The following is a 21,677-nucleotide window of genomic DNA, read 5'->3' as shown; positions in this document are numbered from 1 at the left end:
TCACTTTCATCAAGAGGCTTTTCAGTTCCTCTTCACTTTCTGCCATAAGGGTGGTGTCATCTGCATATCTGAGGTTATTGATATTTCTCCCAGCAATCTTGATTCCAGCTTGTGTTTCTTCCAGTCCAGCGTTTCTCATGATGTACTCTGCATATAAGTTAAATAAACAGGGTGACAATATACAGCCTTGACGAACTCCTTTTCCTATTTGGAACCAGTCTATTGTTCCATGTCCAGGTCTAACTGTTGCTTCCTGACCTGCATACAAATTTCTCAAGAGGCAGGTCAGGTGGTCTGGTATTCCCATCTCTTTCAGAATTTTCCACAGTTTATTGTGATCCACACAGTCAAAGGCTTTGGCATAGTCAATAAAGCAGAAATAGATGTTTTTCTGGAACTCTCTTCCTTTTTCCATGATCCAGTGGAGTAGATTATAAAAACATAGGGGGTAATTAACTCATTTTAATACTTCCTTAAATAACTTATTTTCAAGATAAACTAAAAGGTAACTCTTTCACATTTGAAAGTTTGTTCTTTGAAATATCTATTTTTTTTGAACATGGACTGGTTATAAACTACACAAATTCTTTCATTACAGATAGAGTAGCAGATCTATTACAAAACTAGAGCTTAAAAGCACTGATTTTTTTTGCACCATCTGGAAGAGGGTACAAATCCTAAGTCTGCCACTTTCTAGATTTCCTAACTTGCTTCTGCTTCTTCCTCCCTGAGATGGTAATATTCCCCCCTGAAATATTCTAGTGCATAGCTCATGTGGCTGTTTGAGGAATCAAGCACTTAGAACCTGGGACATATAAGTTCTCACAGCTGTTGACTTTTATCTCTATCATCCAGATTTCTCCTTTGTGGTAAAGTAATAATGGAGTTCTGTTTTCCTAAGGAGTCGTCCGTTTGAGGTGAGGGGATATCTGCATTGTTTACCAATTTATCCCTAGCACGACAGCAGTGTGTATGGGCTCTTATTTCATATTTGAATAAAGAATCACTAGAATTCAGTATGCATTACTGAAGGTATACTAAATTCCGGTTTGATTAAACCCACGCTGTGACACTTAAGATTTCTAAATATTCAGTTTATTTTCTTCCTGCTGATAGTTTGTTTTTATTAACCATTAAGTCTACTAAGTGGAATCTACTGTGAAACAACCTGTAAGCTACTAAAACATAGGGCAAACCCATCTAGCTTGTGACATGAAAGTCACTCAGTCATGTCCGACTCTTTGTGAGCCCATGGACTAGACAGTCCATGGAATTCTCCAGGCCAGAATACTAGAGTGGGTAGCTGTTCCCTTCTCCAGAGGACCTTCCCAACCGAGGGACTGAACCCAGGTCTCGCGCATTGCGGGCGGATTCTTTACCCGCTGAGCCACCAGGGAAGCCCGTCTAGCTTGGGAGGTAATCACCGAGTCTAGGCACAGCGCCTCACCGTGTGCTGCCGTTGATTCACTGTTTAGCCTTGAGACGTCGTCCCTCTGGGAGAACATTGCTGAAATACCTCACTGTTCTGTAGGTTGAATTTGGTTTTGTTGGGTCTGGTCTTTTCCCCATCACTTTTATCTCCCTGCCTTTACTCCAGCAGAGTAAGCAAGCAAATCCAAGAAGTGTGCTCTGGGTTGGGAGGGCAACGAACCAAAGCAGCAGCTGCACTTCAAACTGGACTTCCTGGCGAGCACAGCGCGTCCTTTCCCCGGCGCCGGGCTCTGTGAGCACTCTGCCTCACGGTTTAGCAGGAAAGAAACCCGGCCGTTTACATTTTCAGCAAATCCTGATTAAACTTCTCATTCTTGATCCTGACCGGTGATGGCGTTTTTGCCACCAGCACATGTCATTTCCATCTTGATATTACCCGTCTCTGCTTGGAGACATCTTTTAAAGAAAGTCCAGTTAATAGAATAAGTACTAAGAGTTCACCAAAGCAGTTTTCTTTGAATACATTTTTTTAAGTGAACATCTGGGTCTACATTTGTGTTTGCGTATTGTCTCAGTTATTAGATAGTTGGGTTTTTTCTGTTTAAAATAGGATCATTATCCATTTTAAAGCTTAACAGGAGCCCAACATTTAATTAAGGTTACTGTGGTAGTTAAGACATGAATAAAGGATTCATTTTAATGAGGAATAAATAGCTGAAGATTCCTATTTTGCAGAACGATCACGGGATGTTGTCTTTTAGTGCCAACATGATCCACTTTTGTCATTAACACATGCAGGAATAATACACTCTGAAGTTTTATTTTTATTGTTTTTTAGACTTGGGAAGACCCAGGACACAATGACAAGCACACTGGCTGTTGCGGTGACAATGACCCCATCGATGTGTGTGAGATCGGAAGCAAGGTGATGGAGCCTACAGCGTCTTTCTCTAGTGCCGAGATGAGAGCGATGAAATCCACAAAGTTCTTACTTTAAAAACCATTGTAAATAATATATATGAATGTCAGTGAAGTAATGATGTCTCTTTGGGTTATAAAAGCTTCCATTCCATTCTAAGCATTTGTACATTATAATTTGTAATTTAAACCTAGCCTAGGAAAAGATGTATAGTATATGCATGTGTGTGGAGGAACTAGACATGTTCTGCATTGCTTTAAAGGGCAGATGAGGAGTCAGTGGATGAGGGTACCAGGAGGCAACAAGGCAAACCCTGCCTCAGGATTTGGAGTGACTAATGAATTGGCCCCATGGGGGTTAAATAACCCCACATGTTGGGGGTTTATGGTAGGGATTCCTCTATCAAGTAGAGTTGCTCTAAGGTTCTAGCTATGGTTATTTTCCTTTTTTTTTTTTAATGGTTATTTTCTTTATGATCTTTCCCAGCCTCAAGAAAAGAGTAAGCAACTGAAAAGAAAGTTGTCATTCAGTTGCTTAAGTCATAAAGTTCAGGCTTATTGTATGACTTACCTAACTCAGTGACTTCTATAAAATAAAAGGTAAAGAGGGTGCATTAAAATAGGTGTTTGAAACAAACTCTGGAGCACTTATTCTTCAGCACAAGCAATGACAGTTTAAAAACCTGAATCAGCCTCAGCTCTGATAGGATTAGTGGGCATTCACTTGTTTAGCTTTTTAAAAATTGCTTACAGGAACCATCTTAAGTTTGTAGAAATTTGGCGTCTTCCTCATTTCCTATTATCCACCACGTGAAACTGTTCTTCCAGAGTCTGATTCTGTAGTTTTGACCTAGCTGTGGTTTTTGACTCTCAGGTGTGTGCACGAGGGGAGATTATCAGAGTGAAAGTTCTGGGCATTCTGGCTATGATTGACGAAGGGGAAACCGACTGGAAAGTCATTGCCATTAATGTGGAAGATCCTGATGCAGCCAATTACAATGGTAAGAAAATATGTAGGGTCCGAACCTGACCCCGTACGAGACTTGACCTGTGATGACAGTCGCTAAGCCCACGCCTTCAGACCGTTCAAGGACGGAGGAGCAAGCCATTTGACAGCACAGCGCTGTGCTTCCTGCTGCTGAACTCCTGTGGTTAGCTAAGTAAACGTTCTCTTCATTCCAGGAAAGAAGAAATCTGGTAGTTTGTCTTTCCTGTTTTCTTCTTTCCTTTTCCACATGCTAGCACTTACTTGCTCTATTTTTAAAAAATAAAAAAATTGAGATATGCATGCCACATGTCATAAAATTCATCATTGTAAAGTTTGCAGTTCCATGGGTTTGATACATGCACTAGGCTGTTAACCGCCACCACTGTCTGATTCTAGATCATTTTTACCATTCCAAAAGAAAATCCCACATGCGTTAACAATCACTCCCTATCTCCCCTTCCCTCAGGCCCTGGCAACCACCTACCTATTGCCTGTCTCTATGGATCTGCTTGATCTGAACATTTCACATAAATGGAGTCACATGATATCTGACTTCCTTCACTTAGTATACTGTTTTCAGGGTTCATCTACTTTGTAATGTGTATCAGTACTTTATCCCCCCCTTTTTTGGTGCTAAAATTAACATAAAGTTCAGTCTTGACTATTTTAAAGTGTAGAATTCAGTGGCATTTAGTACATTCACAATGTTGTGCAACCATCACCACTTATCTCATTTCAGAACATTCTCATCACCCTGAAGGAAAACTCTGTACCTTTAAGTACTTAGTCACCCCCTGTTCCCTCCTCCTCCGAGGCCCGACATTCACTTACCTGTTTACGTCTCTGTGAATTTGCCTATTTTGGATATGTCATATACATGGAATTGTAAAATACATGGCCTTCTGTGTCTGGTTTCTTTTTACTTAGGTTTTCTAGGTTTATCCATCTTGTAGCATGTATTAGTACTTATTTTTTTAATGCCTGAGTTATATTCTGTGGTGTGGATATATATCATGTTGTGTTGATCCATTCCTCTGTTGATGGGCATTTGGATTCTTTTTGGCTATTAGGAATAGCGCTGCTGCTATGAACATTCCTGTATAAGTTTTTGTGTGGACATGTATTTTTAATCCTCTTGGGTGAGCAAGCTCCAGGAGTTGGTGATGGACAGGGAAGCCTGGCGTGCTGCAGTCCATGGGGTCGCAGGGTCAAACACAACTGCGTGACTGAACTGACTGACTGGGTGTGTATACCTAAGAGGGGAGTTTCTGAGTGAAATGGTTAACTCTTAATGTTTAGCCCCGATGGTGGTTTAGTTGCTACGTCAAATCCAGCTCTTGCAACCCCATGGACTGTAGCCCACCAGGCTTCTCTGTCCATGGAAATCTCCTGGCAAGAATTCTAGGGTGGGCTGCCATTTCCTTCTTCTGGATCTTCCCGACTCAGGGACTGAACTGGGGTCTCCTGCATTGTGGGTGGATTGTTCATCAACTGAGCTACCAGGGAAGTCCCATGTTTAGCCCCTTGAGGAACTGCCAGATTTTTCCCAAAGCAGCTGCACCATCTTACAGTCCTCAAAGGCTTCCAATTTTTCTGCTTCCTTGCCAGCATTAGTTACTTATCTTTTTAAAGTATAGCCATTCTAATGGGGTGTATCATCATATTTTTGAGCTATAAGAGTCCTTCTATGTTTTGGATGCTAGACCTTTATCAGATATATATGATTTGTCTGTATTTTCTTCCATTTTGTGGATTTGTCCTTTTGTTTTCTTAATGGTGTCCTTTGAAGTACTCATGGTTTTCATTTTGATGTAGTCTATTTTCTCTTTTATTGCTGTGCTTTTGGTATCATATTTAAGAAACCATTGCCTAATCTAACGTCACAAAGTTGTTTCCTTCTAAGAATTTTATAAATTTAACTCTTACATTATTCCTTTCTGTTGTTATTTTTACCTTTCAGAGTATCATCTCATATATGTTTAAATATGTGCATATTTGCATATATATATATACAAACTCTTTTAACACCAACTCTTTAACAGTGCAATAGGAAAAAAAGATGGAGACTGACTTTTTCTTTCAGATACTTCTGTATTATTTAAATTTTAAATTTTATACATTGAGAGTGCATTCCTTCATTTAGTCTTGATCCTGTTGATCACTGTGTCCATTTTCACACGTGCTGTTTACACAAGACTTCAGTTCAGTTCAGTCACTCAATCGTGTCTGACTCTTTGTAACCCCATGGACTGCAGCATCCCAAGCCTCCCTGTCCATCACCAACTCCTGGAGTTTACTCAAACTCATGCCCATTGAGTCTGTGATGCCATCCAACAATCTCACCCTCTGTCATCCCCTTCTCCTCCTGCCCTCAATCTTTCCCAGCATCAGGGTCTTTTCAAATGAGTCAGCTGTACGCAACAGATGGTAAAAGTATTGGAGTTTCAGCTTCAGCATCAGTCCTTCTCAAGAATATTTAGGACTGACTTCCTTTAGGATGGACTGGTGGGATCTCCTTGCAGTCCAAGGGACTCTCAAGAGTCTTCTCCAACACCACAGTTCAAAAGCATCAATTCTTCAGTGCTCAGCTTTCTTTATAGTCCAACTCTCACATCCATACATGACTACTGGAAAAACCATAGCCTTGACTAGATGGACCTTTGTTGGCAAAGTAATGTCTCTGCTTTTTAATATGTTGTCTAGGTTGGTCATAGCTTTTCTTCCAAGGAGCAAGCATCTTTTAATTTCATGGCTGCAGTCACCATCTGCAGTGATTTTGGAGCCCCCCAAAATAAAGTCTCTCACTGTTTCCACTGTTTCCCCATCTATTTGCCATGAAGTGATGTGAATCTACGGCATGATCTTAGTTTTCTGAATGTTGAGCTTTAAGCCAACTTTTTCACTCTCCTCTTTCACTTTCATCAAGAGGCTCTTTAGTTCTTCTTCACTTTCTACCATAAGGGTGGTGTTATCTGCATGTCTGAGGTTATTGATATTTCTCCCAGCAATCTTGATTCCAGCTTGTGCTTCTTCCAGCCCAGCATTTCTCATGATGTACTCTGCATATAAGTTAAATGACAATATACAGCTTTAACATACTTCTTTCCCGATTTGGAAACAGTCTGTTGTTCCATGTCCAGTTCTATGTTCATGAGAACGTAGTTCACAGGAGGCAGGTCAGGTGATCTGGTATTCCCATCTCTTTCAGAGTTGTCCACAGTTTATTGTGATCCATACAGTCAAAGGTTTTGGCATAGTCAATAAAGCAGAAATAGATGTTTTCCTGGAACTCTCTTGCTTTTTCGATGATCCAGCGGACGTTGGCAATTTGATCTCTGGTTCCTCTGCCCTTTCTGAAACCAGCTTGAACATCTGGAAGTTAGGGTTCACGTATTGTTGAAGCCTGGCTTGCAGAATTTTGAGCATTACTTTAATAGCATGTGAGATGAGTGCAATTGTGTGGTAGTTTGAGCATTCTTTGGCATTGCCTTTCTTTGGGATTGGAATGAAAACTGACCTTTTCCAGTCCTGTGGCCACTGCTGAGTTTTCCAAGTTTGCTGGCATATTGAGCGCAGCACTTTTACAGCATCATCTTTTAGGATTTGAAATAGCTCAGCTGGAATTCCATCACCTCCACTAGCTTTGTTTGTAGTGATGCTTCCTAAGGCCCACTTGACTTCGCATTCTAGGATATCTGGCTCTAGGTGAGTGATCACACCATCATGAGTATCTGGGTCATGAAGATCTTTTTTGTACAGCTCTTCTGTGTATTCTTGCCACCTCTTCTTAATATCTTCTGCTTCTGTTAGGTCCATACGATTTCTGTCCTTTATTGAGCCCATCTTTGCATGAAATGTTCTCTTGGTATCTCTAATTTTCTTGAAGGGATCTCTAGTCTTTCCCATTCTATTGTTTTCCTCTGTTTCTTTGCCCTGATCACTGAGGAAGGCTTTCTTATCTCTTCTTGCTATTCTTTGGAACTCTGCATTCAAATGGGAATATCTTTCCTTTTCTCCTTTACTTTTTGCTTCTCTTCTTTTCACAGCTATTTGTAAGGCCTCCCCAGTCAGCCATTTTGCTTTTTTGCATGTTTTTTTCTTGGGGATGGTCTTGCTCCTTGTCTCCTGTACAGTGTCCCAAACCTCCGTCCATAGTTCATCAGGCACTCGATCTATCAGATCTAGTCCCTTAAATCTAGTTCTCACTGCCACTGTATAATCGGTAGGGATTTGATTTAGGTCATACCTGAATGGTCTAGTGGTTTTCCCTACTTTCTTCAATTTAAGTCTGAATTTGCAACAAGAAGTTCATGATCTGTGCCATAGTCAGCTCCTGGTCTTGTTTTTGCTGACTGTATAGAACTTCACCATCTTTGGCTGCAAAGAATATAATCAATCTGATTTCGGTGTTGACCATCTGATGATGTCCATGTGTAGAATCTTCTCTTGTGTTGTTGGAAGAGAGTGTTTGCTATGACCAGTGTGTTCTCTTGGCAAGACTCTATTAGGCTTTGCTCTGCTTCATTCTGTACTCCAAGGCCAAATTTGCCTGTTACCCCAGGTGTTTCTTGACTTCCTACTTTTGCATTCCAGTCCCCTATAATGAAAAGGACGTCTTTTTTGGGTGTTAGTTCTAAAAGGTCTTGTAGGTCTTCATAGAACCATTCAACTTCAGCTTCTTCAGCGTTACTGGTTGGGGCATAGACTTGGATTACTGTGATGTTGAATGGTTTGCCCTGGAAACGAACAGAGATCATTCTGTCGTTTTTGAGATTGCATCCAGGTACTCCATTTTGGACTCTTTTGTTGACCATGATGGCTACTCCATTTCTTCTGAGGGATTCCTGCCCACAGTAGTAGATATAATGGTCATCTGAGTTAAATTCACCCATTCCAGTCCATTTTAGTTTGCTGATTCCTAGAATGTCTGCATTCACTCTTGCCATCTCCTGTTTGACCACTTCCAATTTGCCTTGATTCATGGACCTAACATTCCAGGTTCCTATGCAATATTGCTCTTTACAGCTTCAGACCTTGCTTCCATCACCAGTCACATCCACAACTGGGTGTTGTTTTTGCTTTGGCTCTGTCTTTTCATTCTTTCTGGGGTTATTTTTCCACTGATCTCCAGTGGCATATTGGGCACATACCGACCTGGGGAGTTCATCTTTCAGTGTCCTATCTTTTTGCCTTTTCATACTGTTCATGGGGTTCTCAAGGCAAGAATACTGAAGTGGTTTGCAGTTCCATTCTCCAGTGGACCACATTTTGTCAGAACTTTCCACCATGACCTGTCTGTGGGTGCCTACATGGCATGCCTACATGGCATGGCTTATAGTTTCATTGAGTTAGACAAGGTGTCTTGCTGGGGCTTCTCCTTTGCCCTTGGACGTGGGGTATCTCCTCACAACCGCTTCAGTGCCTACTGTATTACTGGGGTTTCTCTGCCCTTGAATGTGGGGTATCTCCACATGGAGATGTGTACACAAGGGTACACATGCTAAAATAGTGTGCTTTGGCCACAGTTAATGAAGCCACACCATCATTACATCAGCAGCATTTTCTGGGTGTCATTCTCTTGCAGTCAATGTTGTTAGAACCCTGAAAGTTTCTCTGTGGTGCAAGCTGTATACAGCTTTCCTTAAATGTCAGTGTAAGGCAGTGTCCGTCATCTGTTATAACTGGAAGAGAATTAAGTAGAGAGAGCACTTGACAAGCCACAACTTTGGGGGGAATATACACAGAGCCATGGGGGAGGATGGCCGACCCACCAAAGTGACCAAGTTGGCCATGCTGATCCTCTCTGACATTGTGGGGCCCACGACAGCCCGCCACCCGCCTGCTGCAGTTGTGGGCGTCAGGAAAGTGAGCATTTCTTGCTGCTCATGGTTGTGGGCTGATTAGAGGCTGAACCCAAGGAACAGCACAGAAGTGATATATAAAGTACAACAGGGGGAACAAAAATTGAAGTTTTTCTTACTTTTTTTTTTCCTGGGTCTGGTATCCAGGGTTCCCTAGTCTGGGTCCAGCATACCTTTCGATATCTGGATCAAAAAAAAGTCAAACAGTTCATCAGTTCTTACATTTTTCCTTACTATGATAGAATACAGAAATATGTTAGATCTTTGTCTCTAGTTTTTGGCAAAGAACTAAATCCCTTGGAATTTCCTGAGTGATGAGTGTGTCTTTTATTCACAGTGAGACTCTTTCATTATACCTGAGTTTGTGCTAATAAGGGGACTTAAGGTGGGGCCCCTAGCTAGCCTCAGACAGGCTCAGTCAACAGAAAAGCTGAATGATTAGAGGGTGGGAACTTTTAGCCCCAACCACTGACCCCTGGAACTGGGAGGGGAGGCTCCATGAAAAGTCTGGAATCATGAGATGTGGAGCCCTTCTGAGATGGTGAGCACACTGCAGTGCTGGGAGGGTGGCATGCCTCCCTCCGCCCCCACAGGACATGGGAACTACACCGTCCATCCCCCACACTGGGTCCTAAGCATCTCTTCCATTGGACTGTTCCTGAGTTGTATCCTTTATACTAAACCAGTAAACATAAGCTCAGTGTTTTCTTGAGTTTTATGAGTCTTTCTGGCAAATTATCAAACCCAAGGAGAGAGTTGTAGGAAACTGATTTATAGCAAGTGGTCATGGCTTGGAATTTGCCACCAACGTCTGAAGTGGGATCACTGCTGTGGAACTGAGCCCTCGAACTGTGGGGCCTGACTGCATCAGTCAGTGCCATGACTGAACGGAACTGTCAGACTTGCATTTGGTGCCTAAAGAATAGAACTGGATGGGAAATGTGTTGGAAGACAACATACTCTTGCATTTTGGATTTCTGGATTTTCAAACTATTTCTGTATCAGATGATACCTTTTACATGAATTATAAGTTCCTTGAAATTTATCAGTGTTTAAACATTTCCCAGTTCACTTTGTAAACTTTTCCTACTTTAAGTGGTACGCTGATAATAAAATGCATGATTTTCTTTAACTATATACATTATAAATTGTGCTTAAGCCAAGTTTATATTATAGAAATATGAATAAGCTGTTGTTGAACGTATTCCTCCTTCCAGTTACAATTTTCCTGATGGATTTTTTTTTTTTTTTTGTACTTGTATCTTCTATTTGTTTGCATGGAAAAGCAATTTGGTCATTTAAACTTGAATTTGATGGCACTGAGGCTCGACATTGATGATGACTATACAGAAACTTAAAAACATTTTTTTTTTTTACAGAGGACACTTTTTTTTTGGCCAGAACTACAGTATTGTGATATTGAATGCCTATACTGTAGAGTGAGGAAAGCTTATTCACATGTAACAAGTAACCTATCAGTGAACATATGTAATGCATTTTTTCTTGTCTTTTAGTACGTCATTGGAGAGTGATCCTCAAGTACAACCTCAACCTCTCTTTTAGTATCTTTTATCCTTCTCTTTGGAGAAGGGCATGGCAACCCACTCCAGTATTCTTGCCTGGAGAATCCCATGGACAGAGGAGCCTGGAGGGCTACAGTCCATGGAATCACAAAGAGTTGGACATGACTGAGCAACTGAAACACACATCCTTCTCTTAGGGCTTCACTGGTGACTCAGTGGTAAAGAATCTGCCTGCATTGCAGGAGACGCAGGTTTGAGCCCTGGGAAGTTACACACGCTTGCCAAACTATTCTCTCATGCAGCCCCCAGTCATTTCTCCCTCCTCTTATTTAATAGGAATTATTGTGGTACTGATTGTTCTCTTAATACTTAATGTCAGAGCTATTCATGGAGAAGGCAATGGCACCCCACTCCAGTACTCTTGCCTGGAAAATCCCATGGACGGAGGACCCTGGTGGGCCGCGGTCCATGGGGTCGCTAAGAGTCGGACACGACTGAGCGACTTTACTTTCACTTTTCACTTTCATGCATTGGAGAAGGAAATGGCAACCCACTCCAGTGTTCTTGCCTGGAGAATCCCAGGGACGGGGGAGCCTGGTGGGCTGCCGTCTATGGGGTCACACAGAGTCGGAGACGACTGAAGTGACTTAGCAGCAGCAGCATTGTGGTACTGATTGTTCTCTTAGTACTTATTGTCAGAGCTATTCTAAGACACTAGATGATTTTCTTTTAATGTGTATATATGTTCTCTTCTCAAAAAGATATTAGTTCTAACATTATTTGAACTTTTTTGACAATCCATCCTATAGCTCTTCAAAGTATTTGGTATTTTTATTGAATGCATAAATAATTACATATACATCTTGCAATCTGAGAAGAGAATCTTATTCTCTTCTTAGATATTAATGATGTCAAGCGGCTGAAACCTGGCTACCTGGAAGCTACTGTGGATTGGTTTAGGAGGTACAAGGTTCCAGATGGAAAACCCGAGAATGAGTTTGCTTTCAATGCAGAATTTAAAGATAAGGTAAGGTGTCACTCAGAACTGAAGCTGTAGGCCTATCTGTATTGAGACATAATTTAACCACATTGTTACCATCTAAAGACTGACTATATGACCTATAAAATAGCTGTTTAAAGACACAAGACAGGCTTTATGTTGATTTGTTCATTTAAATGGTTTTCCTCCATTTTTGATACAAGGAAATGATTCAAAAGAGATGAAGCTCTCATGCTTTGGTAAAATATTGATAATAAAAAAAGAACAGGGATGTTCCCTGGTGGTGAGGGGTTAAGACTGTGTTCACAGCAAGTACCATGGGTTCTAGCCCTGGTTGGGAAACTAATCCCACATGCCATGCACCGTGCCCAAAATTAGAAAAGAAAAGAACTTGTTTCTGTATTCTAATGAATATCTCTTTAAATTATAGAACTTTGCAATTGACATTATTGAAAGCACTCATGACTATTGGAGAGCATTAGTGACTAAGAAAACTGATGGAAAAGGCATCAGCTGGTAAGCATTAACTCTTTTCTCCACGTTTAACACACAAAGCAGACTAGCTTACTCCAGATATGTTAATAACCTTAACATATTGTACCATTACATTCACTTAGGAAAGAGATAACTAGTTTTATCAGTACTTAAGTCAATAGAAAGTGTAGACTGAAAGAAAAACCACACAACGTAAAGGTGAGTTACAGTTTATTTGAGGACAATTTATCTTCTATTTATATAGAAATATAAATAAGCTGTTATTGAACATATAGCCCAGGAGATAGCCTCTCAGATAGCCCTAAAGAACTACCGCAGAGATGTAAGGGAGGAGCCAAGAGCAATATAAACTTTTTTTTTTTTGGCTGGGAAAACATGTAGTCAAGCATAAAAAGCTGACTGCTAATCATAAAGAAGAGGCATCTCAAGTTAATGATTTCAGTGCTTTTATGAGAAGAGGCAAGAATCTGGGGTCATTTGAAATTTTTTCTTAGAAATTCGTGTTAACTATTTAGGGGCCAGTATACCCAGATCTTTCCTGTTCTTCTCCATCCTGAATTCCCCTCGGCACACCGTCAGCAGGTGACCGTAGTGGCTAATGGCTCGATCCTTGTAGAACTGGAATATCGCAGGCAACATTTTTTTCTTTGCAGAAAGTAAAAAAAAAAAAAAAGCCACAAAGATACTCTGAATAAGTACAAACTAAAATTATAAAGGGGAGAGTGAGATCAGAGCTTTGTTAGGGTAACTGGGGAAAACTGCCTAGCATCAGGGTGCTCAGAATGGGTTGAGTACAAGGGTTGGTATTCTCCGATGTAAATATATAGGATCATCACAACTAAACCAGGATCTACCATGCACATTGAATTAACTACTACTACTTCTACTACTACTACTACTAACTAATACTGATTGAGCAGTTAATATTTGCCAAGCATGCAACAGAGATACGGGGAGATTAAACTTAACCAAGGTCATACCACAGTAAGTGTTTTGGAGTGAGGACTTGCATCCAAGTCTGTGTGGCCCCAGCTTATTTTTAGTATAATATACTCCCTCTTTTAAAGATTATAAGAGAATGGCCACCATTACCACTTAACTAGTGTTGTTCTGAAAATACTAGCTGATGAAGTAAATAGGAGAAAGAAATAAGATGCAGGAATACTGGAAAAGGGGGAAGCAAATTGTTGCAGATGATATGACTGTGTACACAGAAAACCCTAGAAAAAAGAATTCTATAAGGTGGAGGATTACAAAATGAGTATATATGCACATTGCTAGCTTTGTATTGGAGAAGGCAATGGCACCCCACTCCAGTACTCTTGCCTGGAAAATCCCATGGGTGGAGGAGCCTGGTGGGCTGCAGTCCATGGGGTTGCTAAGAGTCGTACACGACTGAGCGACTTCACTTTCATTTTTTCACTTTCATGCATTGGAGAAGGAAATGGCAACCCACTCCAGTGTTCTTGCCTGGAGAATCCCAGGGACGGGGGAGCCTGGTGGGCTGCCATCTATGGGGTCGCACAGAGTCGGACACGACTGAAGTGACTTAGCAGCAGCAGCAGCTTTGTATATGAACATAACAGAAACTATAATGGAGGAAAGGATCCCATGTAGAATAGTGTTTAAGAAAAAAAAGTATAAATAAGAAATCTGAAGGACCCAGAAGAAGAAAACTTCAAAACTCTATACAGAAATATAAAAGATGTTAAATATAAAGGTATCATATATTCATGAATAACATTCAGTTTCATCTAAGAAAAAAAATTGCAGGTCAGAATAGTGACAGAAATCCTGAAAAAAACAAGGGTAGTGGTGGTGAGGTTTGCACCAACTGCCTATTTAAGGAGAAAATAAGGCTAGATCTCTGTCTTGCCCTTTACGTTCCTTTCTTCCTCCAAGTTTGCACACTGGCAGCCACCCTCGTGCTGTGGCAGCTTTTCGTTGCTGAGAGGTGCTGTCACTAGGCAGGTACTCCTGTACAAGTAGCCCAGCACCAACCAGTGTTCTTAACCCCAGCTACTTTCTACCCACATGTTAATTGGCACTGGCTGCCAGCATGAGTTTGCAACTCTTGTCTTATGTCAGTGTTTAATTCCAGACAGATAAACTGTAATGTGAGAAAATTCTAGAAAAAGACTAGGTGAATTTAATTCATTAGCTTAGTAGTAGGGAAGACCTTTCTAAACAGAAGACAGACTCAAAATCCAGAAAAGAAAGATTTACTTATGATTTTTTTATGTATCAGGAGGCAGTTCTTCCCAGTTTTTTCTTAACACCTGACAAAGGACTAAATTTCTTAATTTATAAATAACTTACTCAAATTGATAAAAGAAAGAATACTAATAGAGGGAGAGAAAAAGAGAAAGTAAGTTTACATATAAGAAGATGTGCAGCCTCACTTTATAATTTAAAATGCAGCTCAGAAAGATAGTGTTATCCTTCAGTAGATCTGCAAAGTTAAAAAAAAAAAAAATTACACCCATGGCGGATGCATGTTGATGTACGGCAAAACCAATGCAATATTGTAAAGTAAAAAAAATAAATAAATAAAAATAAAATAAAAAAAAATTAAATGATAGCCTGGAGTGGCAACATTTATATGTAGTTGTGAGAGTTTGAATGGGGACAGCCTTTGTGAGGGCAGTTTGACAGTAGTCAGTCCCTAGGGTTTTGTTTTTTTTTTTTGATTGGAGGATAATTGCTTTACAATGTTGTGTTGGTTTCTGGTGAATAACATGTAAATCAGCCATTAATCTCAAAATTTTAAATTCTTCTATTTCTTTGTAGCATTACTACTAGGAATGTATCCTATAGATATAGTCCTGAAAGATGTAGGTATAAGGATGTTCATTGCAGTGTCATTTATAATATCAAACAAGTTAGAAACAACCAAATTGTAATGATTAAGCAATTCATATAACAGAACAGTATATGGCACATTATTCTCTAGATGTTGATATGGAATGATGTCCAAAATATATTAAATGAGAAAAGCAAAGTCCATAGCAGTATACTTATCATAGTGTGATCCCATTTATGCAAGGTAAGATATACATACACACCCCAGCCTCTGTTTATATTATAAATGTCTTTTCTGGAGGGAGAAAAGAACTATAGGAAATTCTCAGGAATCTTCAGTAAGTCGGGATAATGTCTTGTAAAATAAAAACATCTGTCTCTCCACAAACATAAGAAAAACTGAGCACACACACACCTTTGTATGAAAATGTACAATCATGAGACTTTGCTTTTAATATCATCTCTATTTTGTGGTATCCTATTGTTTCTGTGGAAATGGCCTTAGCACATGTTAAGTAACAGGTGGCTGAATATTTTTTCTTTTTCATAGAATATTTTTGATTATAACCACTTAATAGTATACAATAATTCAATATGAAGGAAATTTTGAATCATAGTTAACCAAAACAAGTTTTTAAAAAATCACTTTAATCTCAGTTTTTCCATAGATACTCTTAGTGACATGTAGAGTTTTCTCTTTTTACAGTCCTTTTTAAGTATATTTTCAAAAATAATCATATTGTATGTATAATATATGGGCTTCCCAGGTGGCACAGTGGTAAAGAACCCATCCACCTGCTAATGCAGGAGACACAGGAGATGTAGGTTTGATCCCTGGGTTGGGAATAGCCCCTGGAGTAGGAAATGGCAGCCCACTCCAGTATTCTTGCTGGGATAATCCCATGGACAGAGGAGTTTGGTGGGCTATAGTCCATGGGGTCGTAAAGAGTAAGACAGAGCGACTAAACAAATGCACATATATAATATATACATTTTGTTTTGTGGTTTAGAAAAGTTAACACTACAAGCATTTGTTATGTAATTAAATATATAATATAAATATTCCATCTGTATATTGTTCTGTCTGATGGATAAATCATTTTTAATCATCTCTGTTGTTGGACATTTTGGTTACTTCCAGCTTTTCAATTTTATCAATAGTGAAATCATGTATGTTGAACATCTTTGTACATAATTATTTAAGTCTCTGAGTTTGGAGAGGTGGAATTTGTCTATCAAAGTGTATGTGCTTTTTAAAAGGTTTTGGACACATTTTTTTTTTTTTTTTTTGGTGTTTTAAAATTTTTTTTAAAATTTTGTTGTGGACATATTTTACCAGATTATTTTTCAGGAATATTGAACCAGGTGTTGCTCCTGCCAGGTGTCAGCACCGACAGAAACCAGATTTTTGTGTTTTTGTTTTTTTTTTTTTTCATTTTATCTAATTAGGAAAGATAGGCTTCTCATTTTAATTTGCATTTCTTAGCTCTTTCAAATAATTACAAAGCACTCAATCACAGATTTTAAAATCTGAACTTGTTCAAGTATTTGAGTAAAATCTACCTTAAGAATAGCTGTATCTTGCCAAAATAAATAATCAAAATGTTTAATATAGGTGAGGAATCTTTCAACGCCAAACTTGAATCTCACCTGACCTACCAACTTCAACTTGTCATTTTTAACACAAGTTTTAATGAGAGAAGTTTTTGGTAGTGTGACACTTTCCCTTTGTGTAACAGCATGAACACCACGGTGTCTGAGAGCCCCTTCCAGTGTGATCCTGATGCTGCCAAAGCCATTGTGGATGCTGTAAGTAAAGGTTTCCTGGGAAAAAAACAAACTCGGTGGCCAAAAAATACGGTGTTGAATGGGGAGGGAAAGTAGGTTCAATAAATATTTGAGGGTGTCGTGTACGTCTGTTACGGTGTGAGGTCTTGAAATTACAAACCATAAACTCAGGTAGACATTGGACTGAGGGAAACCTGAGGAGAATCCTAGTCAACCCTAACCTGGGCAGATAGCAAGCTAGGACAGTCTGTAAGACTCAGAGTGACTCTAGAATGTTCTAAATAACCCAAGGGCCTGGGTACTTATCATAAGCCATTTTTCATAAGAGTACCAATGGGAACTTATGTGGTTTGGTCATAGCAAAGATGGAGAAAGTCATCCGATTTCAGGTATCATTGCAAGAGTGGTTTTAGTCCTAGAGAGACTTTCAGGTGAGGTAATAAATCATCCATCAAAGAAATAATCTGATTTTGATTAACTTAAAGACTGAAGCTTGTCTAAAATTATTCTCATTTATAATGTTAGACGAGAAAAACAAAAGAAAATGAGGTCTGAGTTTACTGACTTGTATAGTACAAGGGAAAAAGACAATTTAATGATGAAGCCAGTACATTTAGATTTATTTTTATTTGTATATAAATTTTTACAAAGTTGAGATAAATTAAAAGGGGAAAGCCATTGGTTAACGACCATTACTTTTCAATAAGAACATTCTGCCTACATTTTATATATATGTATGTATATATAAAGTCTATATATACATATGTTTTTCAATTATTTAAAAAAAAATTTTTATTAATTATTCTCCTGTGTGTCATTAAAAGCCAAGAGGTTTTTAATTTGTTAGCATTTCTTAGCAGTAGAGCAAGCTTTGCATTGTTCCCATCTGGTGTAAATTATTTTTAGAACTTAAAATTGGAGATAGTTGTCTTCTGTTAACATTCCTTTTAATCTTTCTGTCAATATACTTTTTTAGCGTATTCTTTTTCCGGAATTAGACTAATACATTTTAATATTGTATTTTAGTTACCGCCACCATGTGAATCTGCCTGCACAATACCAACAGATGGTAAGATCTATATTCTAGTAAAATTACATTAAACATTATGCATACATGTATATCCATAGATACATCTTACATACCACATACATACAGAGAGAGGAGAATGGGGAGAAGCAGCATTCTGTGCTTTGAGGCACAGGTGGGAAAAAGATGGCTGTACGTACCCCTTTAGGGCCACCCCCTGTGACAGCGTTTCCAAATCATGACCCACTGTTCTCTGAGTTCCTGGTAGATGCCTCGTGGAGGCTGGAGCAGCCTGGGCTCTGCATCCCTGTCTGGCCACAGGCTGATTCACCCAGAAAACAGTTCTTTCCATCTTTAGATATTAGGATTCTCTATAAGGTTCTTCTGGTGAGAATTGCCTATCTATAGGATCAGCCATCAAGAGTAAGGATGTTTAGTTGCTCAGTCGTGTCTGACTCTGCGACCCCATGGACTATAGCCCACCAGGCTCCTCTGTCCATGGGATTTCCCAAGCAAGAATACTGGAGTGGGTTGCCATTTCCTTCTCCACAAGAGTAAGGAAGCCCAAAACAAAACACTGATAAATTACCTGTTTTGGTAATTTAGTGAAGCTATGCATGTATGTAGATTTGTTTTAATGGAATCCATAGCAGGATATATTAAAGCAAGTATATTATTCACTCTTATATGTTGGGTGTAATTTTGATTCTTAACAGGGATTCTAATTTGTTTTTCTTTTTCCTGACTACAGTGGATAAGTGGTTCCATCACCAGAAAAACTAAGGAAATTTCTCTGGAATACAAGCTGATATTGTTGCATCCTACTTGTCGGAAAGTGTTAGATGTGATAGTAGCTTTTCCAAGCTTTAAATTCATAGAACTAATCAATCAGATTCTGCTGTCACCAATCCAGTATATTCATACATTATCTATCTAAGAGCATTTATCATGTCAACTAAGGTAACTTTTAGTTCCTGCTTAAATATCAAGGCGGTTGTAGTTTGGAAGTCATCTGTGACTGAGTATGCAAGATAAGTACATATTGGATGTATATGTTTGCTATGGTTAGGAAATAAAAATTATTTTGTTTCAACTTGGTTTATGACATTTTTATTTTAATCTGAAGTCTAACACTACCAAGCAGGCTTGGGTGCTGTTTGGTATTTGCTTTCTATGACTGATCTTACAATTCAGTTTTACTAGACTAAAAACTCACTTTTTTTAGGCACCTGAAAATGAAATCCCTTGTATTTACAGTAGTTCTTGATACTCTGCTCTTGCCTAATTCCTGTCGTCTCATTGTGAGCCATCAGTCAGAATAGTTCTGTGATTAAATTTGTGGACTTCGGAGCTCTGCAGACCTGAGTTTTTAATGCTACATGATCTACTTACTTAGCTCTGTAATCTCAGGTCAGGTACCAAACACCCAACTCTAGCTCCCTTGTTTGTAAAAGAGATGCAATTTGTGTAAAGGCATTATTAAGCATTCAGATTGTTTTAATTGAAAAATTTTTTGAGATCATTATAAAATCACATGCAGTTGTTAAATAATACAGAGAGACTTTCTCTATACCTTTCCCCCCAAAGGTAAGTTTGTAAAACTACAATATAATAATACAACCAGGATATGGCCCTGATAGTCTACCCATCTTCCTCAGATTTCCCAGTTTTACTTGTACTCATCTGTATGGTGTGTTTTTCTGTATAATAACCTGTGTATGCTTTTGTATGCTACTAGATACTTAACACTTCTAATATCACAAAGACCCCTGGTGTTATCTTTTTACAACCACACCCGCCTCTGATTACATGTATCTGTAGTTCATTCTTTTTATTCATTCCTTTTTATTGCTGAGTAGTATGTTATGTATGCCAGAGGCTGTTCACCTTGGAGACCTGCAGATATGGGTGTGGCCTAGCGTGAGATTCACACCCTCTCCCCCGGATGTATGTATTGTTTTATGGTATGTATAAACCATTTCACCTGTGAAGGACATCTAAGCTCATTCCAGTTTCTGACTATTAAAGCTGCAAGGACTTACCAATGTCTAAGACTCCACACTCCCAGTGCAGGGGGCCCAGGTTTGTTCACTGGTTAGGGAACTAGGTCCCACATGCTGAAGCTCAGGAGTTCGCATGCCACAATCAAGATCCCACGTGCCACAACTAAGACCCAGTACAGCCAAATAAATAAATATAAAAAATAAAGCTGCTGCAAATATTCATGTACGTATTTTTGTGTCAATATAACTTTTCACTGTAATTGCTAAGTCATCTCATGGATGCATAGATTTGGTTTTATAAAATGCTGCCAAACTGTTTTCTTGAGTGGCTATACTATTCTACACTTCCTATAGCAATGTATGAGAGATTCCGTTTCTCTGCGTCCTTGCCAGCGTTTGGTTTATCACTATTTTTTATTTTAGCTGTTCTGTTAGGTGTGCAGTGATATCTTGTTGCGCTTTTCATTTGCATTTCTCTAATTGCTAGTTATGTAAAACACCTTTTCCTGTGTTTATTTGCCATCTTCTTTGGTTAAATATTTGTTCCTACCTTTTATGCATTTTCTGATTAGATTTTTCTTCCCAGCGTTAAATGTTGAAAGTCCTTTGTCAGATATGTAGTTGCAAACATTTTCTCCCATTCTGTGACTTTTCATTCTCTTTACATGGGCTTTTACAGAACAGATTTTTAAATTTGATAAAGTCTCCTGTATCAAATTCTCTTTTAATGAATTATGCTCTTGGTATCAAGTTTAAGAATTCTTTACCTAGATCCCAAAGAATGTCTTCAAATGTTTTATAGCTTTACATTTAAGTCTATGATCCCTTTTGAGTTTATTTTTGTATGAGGTTTAGGGCAAGGCTCTTTAATTCTTGCTACAGATGTCCAACTGCTCCAGCACCATTTGTTGAAATGTTATTCTTCCCTCAGTGTGCTGGTTTTGTGCTTCTGTCAAATATCAGTTGAGTATATTTGTGTGGGTCAATTTCTGGGTGCTCAGTCTGTTCCACTGATCTACGAGTCTAAGCTGTCAGAACCATACTCCCTTGGTTACTCTAGCTATATGGTAAGTCTTACTACCAAATAGAGTACTTCCTTCCACTTTATTCTTTAGTCCAGGCTATGTGCCTTTTCACATAAATTTTAAAATACATCTGGACTATGTCTATTGTCTATGCCTAGGGAAAAAACCTTACTGGGATTTTGATAGGCATTGCATGAAACCCACATATCAGTTTTAGTCATGTGTTTAGATTCCTAATGTGTTTATGTTAGTGATTTCTAGTTTGCTTCCATTATGCTCAGAAAACACAGTTCATATGATTTCAATTCTCTTTAATTTGCTGAGGTGGTTTTATGGCCCAGGATGTGGTCTGCCTTGGGGAATGTTCCATAGTTGCTTTAAAAAATTTTTTTTTGAATTTGGTGTTGAGTAGAATATTCTATTTAACTAAATCCTGTTGATTGGTAGTATTTTTCAGATCTTCTGTATCCTTGCTGGTTTTCTTCTAGTTTTATCAATTATTGAAAGGGAGGTACTGAAGTCTTCAATTACATCTATGGATCTGTCTGTTTTACCTTTCAGCTCGATCAGCTTTTTCATGTATTTTGAGGCTCTGCTGTTTGGTGTGTACACATTTAGGGTCTTTGTCTTGCTGGGGGGTTAATCCTTCTATTACTGTGTAATGTTCCTCTTTGTAGTAATTTTCTTTGCTCCATAATCTACTTTATCAGACACTGACACAGTCACTCCTTGTTTTTGGCTGTTTGCATGTTATATCTTTTTCTATTCTTTTACTTTCAACCTATATATGTTCAATTTGAAGTGAGTTTCTTATAA

At 38.9% G+C, this 21,677-nt stretch overlaps 1 protein-coding gene across 1 annotated transcript in view; it reads left to right on the top strand.

The window, feature by feature from the left end:
- The window catches only part of PPA1 (inorganic pyrophosphatase 1), a 37,282-nt gene extending 18,356 nt beyond the window's left edge, over positions 1-18,926 (top strand). The window contains exons 5-11 of the mRNA XM_055535005.1: positions 2,270-2,356; positions 3,224-3,350; positions 11,621-11,748; positions 12,152-12,237; positions 16,758-16,827; positions 17,833-17,875; positions 18,585-18,926. Of these exons, the coding sequence (XP_055390980.1) occupies positions 2,270-2,356; positions 3,224-3,350; positions 11,621-11,748; positions 12,152-12,237; positions 16,758-16,827; positions 17,833-17,875; positions 18,585-18,616 (573 nt within the window). The 3' untranslated portion in view covers positions 18,617-18,926. The remainder of the gene's footprint in view (positions 1-2,269; positions 2,357-3,223; positions 3,351-11,620; positions 11,749-12,151; positions 12,238-16,757; positions 16,828-17,832; positions 17,876-18,584) is intronic.
- The last annotated feature ends 2,751 nt before the right edge of the window (positions 18,927-21,677 follow it).

The sequence above is a fragment of the Bubalus kerabau genome, chromosome 1 (genome assembly GCF_029407905.1).
Source record: "Bubalus kerabau isolate K-KA32 ecotype Philippines breed swamp buffalo chromosome 1, PCC_UOA_SB_1v2, whole genome shotgun sequence".
NCBI lineage: Eukaryota > Metazoa > Chordata > Mammalia > Artiodactyla > Bovidae > Bubalus > Bubalus kerabau.
The sequence above is the reverse complement of the archived record's forward strand: the minus strand, read 5'-3'. Positions and strand labels throughout refer to the sequence as shown.